Source organism: Scyliorhinus canicula, chromosome 7, assembly GCF_902713615.1.
Source record: "Scyliorhinus canicula chromosome 7, sScyCan1.1, whole genome shotgun sequence".
Classification (NCBI taxonomy): Eukaryota; Metazoa; Chordata; class Chondrichthyes; order Carcharhiniformes; family Scyliorhinidae; genus Scyliorhinus; species Scyliorhinus canicula.
In genome coordinates, this window is record NC_052152.1 from 121,325,184 (window position 1) to 121,339,362 (window position 14,179).

Genomic DNA, 14,179 nt, shown 5'->3' on the forward strand with positions numbered 1-14,179 from the left:
CTCAAGTTAAACTACCACCAGTCACCTCTTTCTCAGAAGGGGAGGGCAGCCTATGGACCTTGGGGCTATTGTGACTTCCGCTGTGGCTGCAAGAGTAGTTTCAAAGGCTAGGAATCCTGTGGCGAGTAACTCACCTCCTGACTCCCCAAAGCCTGTTCACCACCTGCAAGGCACAATTCAGGAATGTGATGGAATAATCTCCACTTATCTGGATGAGTGCAGCTCCAACAACACTCAAGAAGCTCAACACCATCCAGGACAAAGCAGCCCATTTGATTCGCACCCCTTCCACAAACATTCACTCCCTCCACGACTGATGCACAGTAGCAGCCTTGTGCACCATCTACAAGATGCACTGCAGGAACTCACCATGCCCCCTTAAGCAGTACCTGCCCAACCTAAGACCACTACCACCTAGCAGAACACCAGCAGTTACCTGGGAACACCACCACTTGAACGTTCCCCTCCAAGTCACCATCCTGACTTGGAAATATATGGGGCTGGATTCTCCATTGCCCCACGCCGAAATCGGGAATGACGATCAGGCAGAGAATAGCTCCTTACGTCGAAATCGCTGCAGACGCCAGTTTGATACCGAATCGCGATGCTCCACCCCCTTCAAAACGCGTAATTGCAACGCACGCTGTTGCATCTAATTAGCGGGCCCACCCACGATGCTCTGCCTCCATTGGGCCAAGTTCCCAACGGCGCGCTCCACGTGCACTCTCAATGGTCATGAACCTGGCGTGGTGGCTGCGGAGAGAAAGTCCAACACTGCCATACTTCACCAACAGTCGTGCCGCTGGCTGGGGGGGCTTCTGGCAGGGTTGGGGATCTTCTGGCAGGGTTGGGGGGCTTCTGGCAGGGTTGTGGGGGGAGGCCAGGAGGTGGGCTATGGGGTTGAGGTGGACGAGAATGTGATCCAGCAGAAGCAGAGCCACCTTTGCAGGCACGATCGGTGCGAATGTGGGGGGTGTATAGTTTATGCGCGGCTGCAGTTTGTCAGCCCTACATCTGTCCATCACGGACCTGCCGATTCCCCCACTGTTTTCTGCGTGTTCTGCAGGTGCTGCACATGGAGCCGGTGCTGGCCCCTCACCTGTAGCGGAATCGATGCAGGTGCGGCACCAATTTTCCTGACGTGGAACTCCACGGATCCTCTGTTGGTGTCAGCACTTCGGTTCAGGAATGGAGAATCCAGCCCATCCTTCATTGTCGCTGCGTCAAAATCCTGGAGCACCCTCCCTAACCACACTGTGGGTGTTCCTACACCTCAGGGACTGCAGCGGTTCAGAAAGGCAGCTCATCACCGCCTTCTGAAGGGTAACTAGGAATGGGCAATAAATGCTGGCCCAGCCAGTGACACCTACGTCCATAAATGAATTGAAAAACAACTAAGACACACAGCCATGTGTCTTTGGTCAGGTCAAAGATCTCGGTTTATCATTTTAGAATACAGATATATTTGTCAATAACCATCTCACAAATTTGAAATTAGATTCTAATTCCTATGTGACCGTCCCAACGAAAGGAACCCTGGCTCAAAAAGCTCTGGCTTCACACAATAGACACTCGGCAGGGCAGAAGGAATCAGTATTCCAGTCTTTGGTGTGATTTTGGAACCGCTGAGATATGGTAGCAAACAGGTCTTTGAGCTCCGATGCCTCTTTCCTGAGCAGGGATCCCTGCAAAGCCCAGGATCTCCCCCAGATGGCAGAGGAGGTGAAGACAACCACTGTCGTTAGCCAGGCGGAATTGCATGAGTTGAGTGCTCAATCACTGATGCACTATCAATTACCACAAAGGCGAGAGTAGTGGAATAATCGAGGCTTTATTGAGCAAAGATGTTGTGCCTCTTGTAGCTGCTACCAGAATGGCTGCAGCACCGGCGAGCACACACATTTATACTCCACCTACTGGGTGGAGCCAGCAGGCAGGGATTTACCCATGTACCTCTAGTATATATGTCTTACCGTAATACATATAATACAGCTAGTGGTGACTGCCACAATCACTGAGAAGTATTCAGGCTGGTACTTCAGCTCTGTACTCTCAGGGTGGCAAGGTGGCGCAGTGGTTAACACTGCTGCCTCATGGCACCGAGGACCCAGGTTCGATCCCGGCCCTGGGTCACTGTCTGTGTGGAGTTTGCACATTCTCTCCGTATATTTGTGGGTCTCACCCCCACAATACAAAGATGTGTAGGGTAGGTGGGTTGGCCACGCTAAATAGCCCCTGAATTGGAAATTTAAAAACAAATGTTTAAAAAAAACGGGATTCTCCATGAGAGGAATCCTCCGCTTCGCCGGCAGCTCATCCACGCCCACGTGTTTCCCGTCAGCTTGGGGTGGCCACATGGTTGGCTGCGGGAATAGAGAATCCTGCTGCCGGTGGGGGCGTGCCGTGCCGGAAAACGGGACAGAGAATCCCGTCCTGAACTCTTTATCTGTTTGTGGAGCAGGTTTAGAACCATAGAATCCCGACAGTACAAGAGGCCACCATTCGGCACATCGAGTCTGCACTGACTCTCTGAAAGATCACCCTACCGAGGCCCACCCCCGCCCTCTCCCCATAACCCCACCTAACCTTTTGGACACTAAGGGACAATTTATCACGGCCAATCCACCTAACCTGCACATCTTTGGATTGTGGGAGGAAACCGAAGCACCCGGAGGAAACCCACGCAGACACGGGGAGACAGTCACCGGAGGCTGGAATGGAACACGGGTACACCTGGCATTATGAAATGAAAATTGCTCATTGTCACGAGTAGGCTTCAAATGAAGTTACTGTGAAAAGCCCCTAGTCGCCACATTCCGGCGCCTGTTCGGGGAGGCTGTTACGGGAATCAAACCATGCTGCTGGCCTGCTTTCAAAACCAGCGATTTAGCCCTGTGCTAACAGCCCCTACGACATTATGCAGCAACAGTGCTAACCACTGTACCACCATGCCATCCTCTACTCTTATTGAAGGTCCCAGACCCCTTGGTCAGACCAGCCTACTGTCTACATGACACCCATGATGCCTCCAGTGTCAAGGCATACAAGGTTATAGACAAAGTGTTGGAAAATGGGATTAGAATAGTTAGGTGCGATGGGTCAAAGGGCCTTTTCTGTGCTGTAGACCTCTATGACTCTCTGAAATGGTACAAGCGAGAGATCAGCAGTCTAATAAGCCTTGGCCTCTGGCCCTGATAATCATACACAGCAACCACCATGCACACACTGCAGGTTCCAATCAGTATGCTAAGACCACAAGGGACGCTGGAACCTGGTAACTGTCTCCCACCATCGCCAACTAAAAGCAGAGGTGAGCGTACCAGTAAACTGCCTTCTCTCCAGAAGAACACTGTTCCTTAGCCTCAGAGGCATCAAAACACCTCACAGATAGAAAGGAAAGAAATGCCATAGGCGAGCACGATGTTCATCTGCTCTACAGGAGGCAAGTTAGATCAGCAGCAGAACCACTGATCAACACAGCAGCCAATCCTGCCGAGTGCGGTTCAACAGGAACAAATGGATGGAAAGCACACCCAGACGCCAGTCCATCCTCAGGCCAGCCGCAAGTACCAGAATGAACAGAGCCTGCCACTCCTGACAGGGCGGCGAACGAGATGTGGAAGCTCTATACAGCCTCCAGACCACCTGAACCTGTACATTCAAGCACATGAAGGGGGATATCACAGAATCATTACAGTGCAGGTGGCCATTCGTCCCATTGGGTCTGAACCAACCTTCTAAAACAGCACACCACCTAGGCCCAATCTCTGCCCTATCCCTGTAACCCCACCTAACCTTTGAACACTAAGGGGCAATTTATCATGGCCAATCCACCTAACCTGCACATCTTTGGACTGTGGGAGGAAACCGGAGCACCCGGAGGAAACCCACGCACACAGGGAGAACGTGCAGATTCCGCACAGAGAGTCACCTGAGGCTCGAATTGAACCCGGGTCTCTGGCGCTGTGAGGTAGCAGTGCTAAGCACTATGCCACGAGTAGTGATGTAGTGAGAATGTTGTAAAATGCGAATAAAGTAATAACGGTAATACAGTAACAATGTAAATGCATGAGGCAGATAACTAGCGCCACTCCATATACATTATATAAAGACTCAGGTGAGGTGTAGTACATGGGCCTGGTACATACAGGGTTAATGTGGGACTGAATACGGTACCATCCCCACAGTGGTGTAAGTGGCAGTGACCCAGACCCAGGGGTCAATGTGGTGTTGAGCAGAGATGTGTACAGACCTAAAAACAGACATAGCCCCTAGCTCCTACCATTTACAGAACAAGTGGAAAGAGTTAGTTGAATAGTTAGTAAAGTTGAATAGTTAGTAAAGACTTCCAGTTAAGCTACAGAAGACTAGAGAATTTAAATCGAATCATAGAATCCCTACAGTATAGGAGGCCATCCGGCCCATGGAGACTGCACCAACCCTACCTAGGCCCACGCCCCCACCCTATCCCCGTAACCCCATCTAACCTTTTCTGGACTCTTAAGGGCAATTTAGCAAGGCCAATCCACCTAACCCGCACATCTTTGGACTGTGGGAAAAAACCGTAGCACCCGGAAGAAACCCATGCAGACACGGGGAGAACGTGCATACTCCACGCAGACAGTAAGGCTGGAATTGAACCAGGATCCCTGGTGCTTTGAGGCAGGAGTGCTAACCACCGTGCCGCCGCTTTAAGACACACTGAGAGTGAGAGAGAGAGCGAGAGAGCAAAAAGAGTAAATGGTCTGTGTTACAGGGAATATTTATACACAACCGCTTGGGATAGTGGCAGGTTTGTACTCAAGCGGTTGTGCATAAATATCCCCTGTAACACAGACCATTTACTCTGTTTTATATTTTATAAAGCCACACCAACTTGAAAGTTGAGAACATTTCACAGAGTGATAGCAGAAGGAGACACATTGAGACATTACCTGATTGCGTCTGCTATGTTTTTTAGCTGGAAGTGGAGGTGGAGGAGGCAGAGCAGAAGGAGAAACAGCAGCATCTACACAAGGTACCACATCATCAGGCCAGTGCACCGCAGGTGGTTTGGGCACAGGCCGAGAGGAGAGCTGAGAAGGGGAGTCACGTCCAAGACAGGAAGGCAATAGCTTTGATTGCTAAACCAACAAAAGCAGGTAAAACAAACTCAGGACAGAAGAAGTGGGTGTCAGTCAACACTGCATGTCTAACGGCTTCAATCAGGTGACTTTGAGCAAATAAGAGACAGCAAATACCTTGGGCCTGGGATGTGGTGGGGAGGCCGGCAAGGGCGGGCCAAGGCAGAGATGGGGGCTGAAACCAGAGAAGCCAGTCTTTGCTTCCAAAATAATTACCCTGTAAATACCTCTGGGGGAAGAGGGAGGGGGGAGGAGCTGCACCCCCGGCATCACAAAAGCAGGCAGGTTCTGAGGTATCCCCTCGCCCAGAAGTAGTGGATGCTGGATTCAACAGGGCAGCGATGACATGGCCTGCAGAAATATTCCAGAACATTCCAGCTACGAAGCACCACGTTGTGTCGCCACATGATAGCTGGTGTGCTCATCGAAGGCCAATGTGACACGGCTAGCCTGCCTGAAGCTGGGAGCAGGGTGGGGGTTGAAATACCACACAAGATATCCACATTCCTCGCGGCCCCAATTCAGGTGCCAAGCAGAAGGCTCGTCTGAGAGGCCCAAGAGCCAGGCCTCACTAAACTGCAGGCCTCATCCGAATAAATCAGGCCCCGTCACAGGCGACCTATCCGGGACCGTTACCAATTCCAGCCCACAATAAGGCCCAGAATCCAAGAGCAGGAAATAAAGTAGACACTCAGGAAGGGCAAAAGCACAGATAGCAGAGGACCCAGGAGAACTCCTCCTCCTTCCAATTTCACATTTGGGGGCCATCTTATGAGGGGCCATCAGCCATCCCTTTAAGAATCATCAGTTAGGCTTCTCTGCACCCAAAAATATCAGGTAGGCCTTGACGGGGAAATATGTTCATCCTGAATGTGAAGCGGGAACGGGGGAAAGGAATTTAACAATTAAAGGCAGGTTTCATTTCAGGCAGACACCAGGGCACCTAAACAAGTGACCCCAACCCCTTTAGCACTGGCTTGTTAGATTTGTGACCTTTTATGGTGATGGGATCATCCTGTTTCTGCTCTCTATCACAGATTCATTTGGAAATTTGCCAAGACCAGATCTTGGTGATGAGTTGCGGTTACCTGTTGGGGGCTGGGAGCTTCAGCAATTGCCTCAGGAGACTCAGCAACAGAATCAGGGGGGCAATTGGTCTTTGGGCTGCTGTATAACTGATTAATCTGGTTGACAGTCACATAGTCCTGAGGAGAAAGAGGTGTAGGAGTAGAGAAAGGTTAAAAGGAAGAAAAGTACAGAAGGTAAACAGCATTATCAGAGGAGTGGAATTTGTTGCACAGATTCGATAGTTAAACCACACACAAGAGTGAGGGCGGGGGAGCTGAATGGTACACTGTAGAAAGGGTATTTATTACAAGAGGGTAAAGGGTCAAGTTTACATCCCACCCGATAGCATCCTCTAATGATTTCAAAAAATAGTAAGATCTGACACAGGGTCAAACCAGTGTTGCACCCAATCCTGTCAGTTTCCCGATAGGGTGCAAGACGGGATGGGGGAAGGAAGTGTTTGGCTAAAATTGACCTGACTTTTGTCTATCTTCCATTGAGACATTCAGGAGATGGGCCTACTCCTGGAATCCTTTCCAATTGCTGATTGTTCAGAAGCCAGATCTCACAGCTACCTACAGAGGCTGCAGACTGGGCAATTTGCTTCAAAATCTGGAACAACCCGAGCTCTGATGGTTTGACAAACAGGAGGGTTTAAACGACTGCTGTGGGTGCCCAATGTGCTCGTCCTAGCAATTCTTTGGGCCGGACATGAAGCCTTTTCGTTATGATTGATGCACAGTTCATCCCTATTAGCAGCTAACTGGTCAATACCAGTTTAATTGGTCGCAATGCATTGCTAAATCCTTCATGGGACTGACATTACCTGCTGCACTGGATGCCTACTAACCAGAAAATCAAATTAGGAATTCTGTTAAAGGAAAAATATACACATCACCCAGTCGAATGCAGGAACTTTCTCCTTTAATTATCATTCCCGAGTTGGAATTGAATTAAGCTGCAGCAACTTTATAAATAGTCCAATCACGGACAGTGCATCCACCTTTCACATTGATACCATGAAGACAAAGCTGTCACAGCTCCACAATGTCCTGACCTCACACCTTGGCACGTCACATCACATCAGGATGTATTATGAGATTTTGAGGGGGGGGGGGGGGGGGGGGGGGGGGGGGGGGGGGAGACATAAACTATCATTTGTGATCCCTTCCCCTCCTACAGGGAGGAGGAGGCCCTCAGACTGAATTATTTAAGCCACTAAAGCTGGGAGATTCGTGGAAACCACCGATACCCTGACCCTGGAATGGGGGAATGATACTAGCACTGGATGATGCTGCGTCACTTCCACAAAGGATTCCTGTGGATAACAGCGAATTGATTAGATTCACAGACATACTGCAATTTTCAAACCATAGGCAGAGTAATTAAATAGATCAAAGAGTCGGTAAGATCAGGTCCCACATTAGTTGTTGGCTCCATCCAGCCAGAGAGTAAAAATTGGATTCAGCTCAGGAATGTTGCCTAACGTGAGTTGAATCAAACTCGCCTTGTGTCCTCTGTGAGGATAGCCAGCTGTTGCTGCTCCCTGCCCCCTTTAACCTCTAACACAAGCCAATCCAACGCCTTCCCCCAGCCAGGTGAGCAATTTAACTTCTCTCCACTCCTTGGGAAGAGTGGGCGTGCAGTTACCACGGTGATACTCCATTTTCCACTGATTTCCAGCCAGTGGGTTTGGGCAGCAGGCCCATGTGGAAGTGGTCGTCAGGATCCATCGAGGACCCTGATTGGCTGGGGCCAAAGCAGAAATGCCATCTCACTGGTGAGATTTCCGAAAATGATCGCTGCAGGTACAACTATCAAAGAGGCCCTCCAGATTAGTGAGAGACCTTCCCTGAGGAACAGGATCCTCCCTTGCCCAGGATTCCCCATTCCAGCCCCCCCCCCTCCCACCGACATCCCCGATGACTCCCAGAACCCCGTCCCCACCAATTTTGATATCAAAAGATAGTTTTGTCTTTAACTGGCAGAATTGGATCATTATGTATTCCACAGAACCTCTGACATTTTACAAGTTAGACACGAATGACTGAGGAGTTCTCATCTGTCAAATGATGAGCCTTCACAAGTGACCTGAGCAGGGTGTCGGTCTGAAAAGGATGCTCAAATTGGCTGCACTGAGTTAGGGGAAACACGAACCCCAGAAAATGGTCTGTTCCCTGCCTCTGCTCTCGTGTGCGCGAGTCTGTAGGGAATATACAGTGAATGGTAGAACCCTCAAGCGTATTGACAGTCCGAGAGATCTAGGTGTACAGGTCGACAGGTCACTGAAAGGGCAAAACAGGTGGAGAAGGTAGTCAGGAAGGCATACGGCATGCTTGCCTTCATTGGCCGGGGCATTGAGTATACGAATTGGCAAGTCATGTTGCAGTTGTATAGAACTTTAGTTTGGCCATACTTGGAGTATAGCGTTCAATTCAGGTCGCCACACCACCAGAAGGATGTGGAGGCTTTAGAGCGGGTGCAGAAGAGATTTACCAGGATGATGCCTGGTATGGAGGGCATTAATTATGAGGAGCGGTTGAATAAACTTGGTTTGTTTTCACTGGAACGAAGGAGGTTGAGGGGCGACCTGATAGAGGTCTACAAAATTATGAGGGGCATAGACAGAGTGGATAGTCAGAGACTTTTTCCCAGGGTAGAGAGGTCAATTACTAGGGGGGCATAGGTTTACGGTGCGAGGGGCAAGGTTTAGAGGAGATGTATGAGGCAAGTTTTTTTACACAGAGGGTAGTGGGTGCCTGGAACTTGCTGCCGGAGGAGGTGGTGGAAGCAGGGACGATAGTGACGTTTAAGGGGCATCTTGACAAATACATGAATAGGATGGGAATAGAGGGATACGGACCCCGGGAAGTGTAGAAGATTTTAGTTCAGATGGGCGGCATGGTCGGCACGGGCTTGGAGGGCCGAAGGGCCTGTTCCTGTGCTGTACTTTGCTTTGTTGAGATTCCTCGCAGTGTCACATGACTGAAAACTACTGCCTTTGAGCAATGCTTGTTGGATGTCAGGAATGTTTTTAAACCAATGCAGGTCTCTCGTTTTTCACCGTCCACTCAATATCTGGGCAGTCTGCATGGGTAGAATGTTATCATTTACAGTACGGCACACAAGGCTGAATGGATATAATTACCTCCTTAAATATGTTGGGATTAATGGGGAGGCGTGCCCCACCTGTACTGTCATAATACATCTTCTCCAAACTCATCAGATTCTCTTTCTCCTGAGGAAAAAAAAAGAGTTCTTGATTTAGTTTTAGCTGGTTTATGTTGTCTAAGCCAGTGTGATCCGCCCACTTATCAGTGGGGGAAATTGGTCCTCACGTCACCTGTTTTAGAGAAGCTGGAACATCGGAACAGAAGGAGGCCATTCAGCCTCTCCAGCCTGTATCACCAGCAAATTAGATCCTTTTTTTTGTTGCAAATTTACAGTATCCAATTCATTTTTTTCAATTAAGGGGCAATTTAGCATGGCCAATCCACCTAACCTACACATTTTTTGGGTTGTGGGGGCGAAACCCACGCAAACATGGGGAGAATGTGCAAATTCCGCACTGACAGTGACCCAGAGCCGGGATTGAACCTGGGACCTCGGCGCCGTGAGGCAGCAGTGCTAACCACTCTGCCACTGTGCTGCCCCAGATCCTGGTTGATCTATACCTTAGCTAGGTTTGTCCTCCTTAGCTTCATATTCCACACGGCCCAAACAAACAACCGGCAAATCAATCCCTCTGAGCTTTGAAAGGCCCAAACCACCAGAAAGTTCCAGAGTTGCTCTACCCTTCGTGCTTCCTGATGTCACCCAAAATGGCAAGACCTAATTTTGCGGTTGTTCTTGCTCTGGACTCCCCCACCAGAGAAAATAATTTATCCCATGTCCCACGTCTATCAAATGTCTTTACTATTTTAGAAACCTCAATAAGATCACCCCCTTAATCTTCGAACTCAAGGTGCAAGAAAGGCAAGTGTAGCCAACATATTTTTGCTGGTGTCTACTTGTTGAAAGATTTGCTGTCATTATACAGGAAGAATGTTTGGCGCCTCGCACATGCCACTATGGGAAGCCCAGAGCTCATCCTGTAATCCGAGACTCCTGTTGACTCTAATTCCAATACTATCCCGCTGAAAGGAGAAACAGAGCTCTGGCAAACAGTGGCTGTCACCCAATGCTGGGAATTCAATCATTGACCACCAGTATTTGAATGGGGCATTTCGAGTAATCACATCCGACATCAGAGACAGCTAAAAGTAATTAGCTACTTTCATCAGCACTGCACATGCTGTGGGATGTGCCTCAATCTGCTATTTATATAAAGAGGAACTGCCACTCTCAATCACCATGAGAACTATTTCAGTCTGCTATTTATACTTGACTCATGGCACTATTCATGATTTGTTATTACACTGAGAAAAGTTGAAAGAATAAGGGTTGGAGTGCAGGATATCGCAGAGGAGAAAAGGCAAGGGCCATAGCATCACAGAGCACGCTGTACAGGAGATAACACCATTGATTTAAGTCTCTGGGACCACACAGAATGCCTGACCCTCAACTTACTACAGCCCCAATAGAGAATTGGCAACACCGATCCAAAGCGGTGCAGGTTAGGTGGATTGGCCATGCTAAATTGCCTCTTGTTGTCGAAAGGTTCGGTGGGGTCATGGGGATCGGGCATTCTTTCGGAGGGTCGGTGCTGACTCGATGGACCGAATGGGCTCCTTCTGAATTGTAGGGACTCTCTCTCCCTATAATCGAAACAAGTTGTTCATGGTGGTAAATGGTTCAAATTTGAGGGACTGAGGAAGTTCTGACAAATGTCTATCAGTTCTGTACTTGCTGATCTCCACTGAATTATTATCATTAATGTATTAATGGGCAGCACGGTAGCATAGTGGATAGCACAAATGCTTCACAGCTCCAGGGTCCCAGGTTCGAATACCGGCTTGGGTCACTGTCTGTGTGGAGTCTGCACGTTCTCCCTGTGTGTGCGTGGGTTTCCTCCGGGTGCTCCGTTTCCTCCCACAGTCCAAAGGTGTGCAGGTTAGGTGGATTGGCCATGCTAAATTGCCCTTAGGGTCCAAATTGCCCTTAGTGTTAGGTGGGGTTACTGGGTTATGGGGATAGGGTGGAGGTATGGGCTTGGGTAGGGTGCTCTTTCCAAGAGCCGGTGCAGACTCGATGGGCCAAATGGCCTCCTTCTGCACTTTAAACTCTATGAAATTAATGTAAAGATTGTCATCTTCCTTTTCAAATCCTGCTCAACCTAGTCTATAGCACCTTCTCCAATATTTCCTCCTAGGCTAGCCCTTTTGCGGAGTTGTACCTTATCCCTCATGCCTTACAGTCCAATAATAAAGCAATTTTTAAGACCCTTAGAACTCCTTCCCCAACACCATTGCTTGCCAACCAATTCGCCATCCACCAAGCTTATCAACCCCTTTGATCATTTTCTCTGTGCCCTCCTTGATTCTTCGAATTCCTTTTGTAAACTAATGTAATTCTCATCCTGGTTCAAACCTCATTGTGACCTCACTTCTCCCCAACTCTTCAATCTCCTCCAGGCCTACCATCCTCTGAGATATCTGCTAGCACTGTTGCATCACAGCGCCAGGGACCCAGGTTCGAGTCCCGCTTGGAACACTCTCTGCACGGTCTCCCTGTGTCTGCATGGGTTTCCTCCGGGTGCTCCGGTTTCTTGCCACGGTCCCGATAGATGTGCTTGTTAGGTGAATTGGACATTCTGAATTCTCCCTCCATGTACCCAAACAGGCACCAGAGTGTGGCAACTAGGGGCTTTTTGCAGTAACTTCATTGCAGTGTTAATGTAAGCCTACTTGTGACAATAAAGATTATTACATCCCTGGAAGGAGCAATTTTAGCATGGTGGAAGAGGCGGGTTGCCTCACATCCTTTAAAAAGTACCTGGATGAGCATTTGGCACATCATAAGGTTCAAGATTATGGGCCAAGTGCTGGCAAATGGGATTAGGTAGACAGGTCAGGTGTTTTTCATGTGTCGGTGCAGACTTGATAGGTTGAAGGGCCTCTTCTGTAGTGTAATATTCTGTGATTCAATCCACCTAACCTGCACATATTTGGATTGTAGTAGGAAACTGAAGCACCCGGAGGAAACCCAGACACGGGGAGAACACACAAAATCCACACAGGCCAGTCGCCCGAGGTCAGAATTGAACCTGAGTACCCAGCGTTGTGAGGCAGCAGTGCTAACCACTGTGTCACCATGGAGAGATTGGCTGAAGGATGTTACGAGATGGTGGATCGCATGCAGAACAGCTCTTTCCAAAAAAAAAAGAAGAAAACTGTTTGAGCCAACTAGCTTTTGTTCATTCCTAACATTGTTTGGGGGCGGATTCCCTCCAAGTGCTTCACAATCTTTTGAAATAGGATTACAATTTTGTACAAAGCACGTAGAGGATGTTTCGTCCTCATGATCAACGGTCTTTGGACATGTGCCTGATGGCTTTCCAAACTAAGTTTGATCATAAGGAATTGAGAAGGACAGCTGGTCAGGAGCCACAAGGATTAAATATTGCTACTTTATCAACTGATCATTAGATTGGTAGTAGGGTTACTAATTTACACCTTATTGTTACTTACCTGGCTGATGTACCTTGCAGAGCTTCCACATCAGTCAAACGGATTCTGATATAATGGATCGATCACACTAATAGAAGCAATTTACAGACTAATGTCTAAGCTGCACAGCTTGAACTCAAACGTTCCCACAAGTCGGCACCATTACGTAACTATACATGCACGACTGTGCAAAACAGAAATTAAAGGTTCTGTACACTTAAACAAAGCAGCTATGCACAACAAAAACAAATAGAGATAATGTTGCTCCAGACCGCTTAACATTGGAAGAGAGGTGCAAGAGGAAATATGAAAACAATTTAGGAAATCTGAGTAAAAATCATTGAAAGATAATCATGGGGATTTCAGTATTGATTAGGCAAAAGAGGTAGGTAATGGGGATAAGGGAATGAAATTCTGACAATGTGCACAGGACTCCTTTCTAACTCAATCTGTAAGACGCCCAACAACAGAGGGCTCTCTCCTGGAACTAGAAATGGGGAATATACCAGAGCAAATAAAGAGAAGTGCAAGTTGGGGGACGTTTAGGCAATAGCGATCACAATATAATGAGGCGTAGGGTGATCATGAGGAAGGGCAATGACTAGGGTAATAGATTGAAGAAAAGCTATGATATTGAGTGACTGAAAATAAGACTTTGGAAAATAACATGGAGATCAATATTGGCAAACAATTGTGTAGAAGAGAAATGTAGACGACATTTAAAAAGCAAAACAAGAATAGAATAAACAGTGATGAGACACAATGGATGAATAAACAGATAAGCGAAAAATTGAGGATGAGGAAAAAGGTATCCGCAGCAAGAGAGAACGCAACAAGGGAGAATACAAAGAGATTAGGAAGGCAAAGAGAGAAACAATAAAGATAGGTTAACAAGGGACGTAAAGTAAACAGTAAAATGTTCTACAAGCACAACAATAAAAGAGGATAGTTGGAATAAACATAGAACCGCCAAGATATGGGTCAGATAAAATCCTAGAAAGTGATTGTGAAATGTCAGAAATATTAAATAATTATTCTGCTGAAGTATTTTGGGAGGACTAAGAAGGCAAGGGAATACACAACGAATGGTAGGATGCTGGGGCCTCCAGAGGACCAAAGGGTGGTCCAAAGGAACCAATGGGACCTTGGGGTGCATGTCCATTGATCTCCATAGGCAGTAGGGCAGGTAGATAAAATGCACGTGTGTGGAATCCTGGTCGCCACACCGCAGAAAGGATGTGATTGCACTGGAGAGGGTGCAGAGGAGGTTCACCAGGAAGTTAACTGGGCTGGAGAGTTCCAACTATGAAGAGAGGTTGGCGAGGCTGGGGTTGTTCTTCTTAGAGCAGAGAAGGCTCATGGGCGACCTGATCGAGGTGT

General features: G+C 48.1%; 1 protein-coding gene across 1 annotated transcript in view; it reads right to left on the reverse strand.

Annotated features, from left to right (window-relative positions):
- phldb2b (pleckstrin homology-like domain, family B, member 2b) overlaps window positions 1-14,179 on the reverse strand; it is a 329,018-nt gene that overhangs the window by 79,224 nt on the left and 235,615 nt on the right. Inside the window, exons 12-14 of the mRNA XM_038802341.1 lie at window positions 9,340-9,429; window positions 6,212-6,328; window positions 4,935-5,123 (exon numbers count right to left, since the gene is read on the reverse strand). Of these exons, the coding sequence (XP_038658269.1) occupies window positions 4,935-5,123; window positions 6,212-6,328; window positions 9,340-9,429 (396 nt within the window). The remainder of the gene's footprint in view (window positions 1-4,934; window positions 5,124-6,211; window positions 6,329-9,339; window positions 9,430-14,179) is intronic.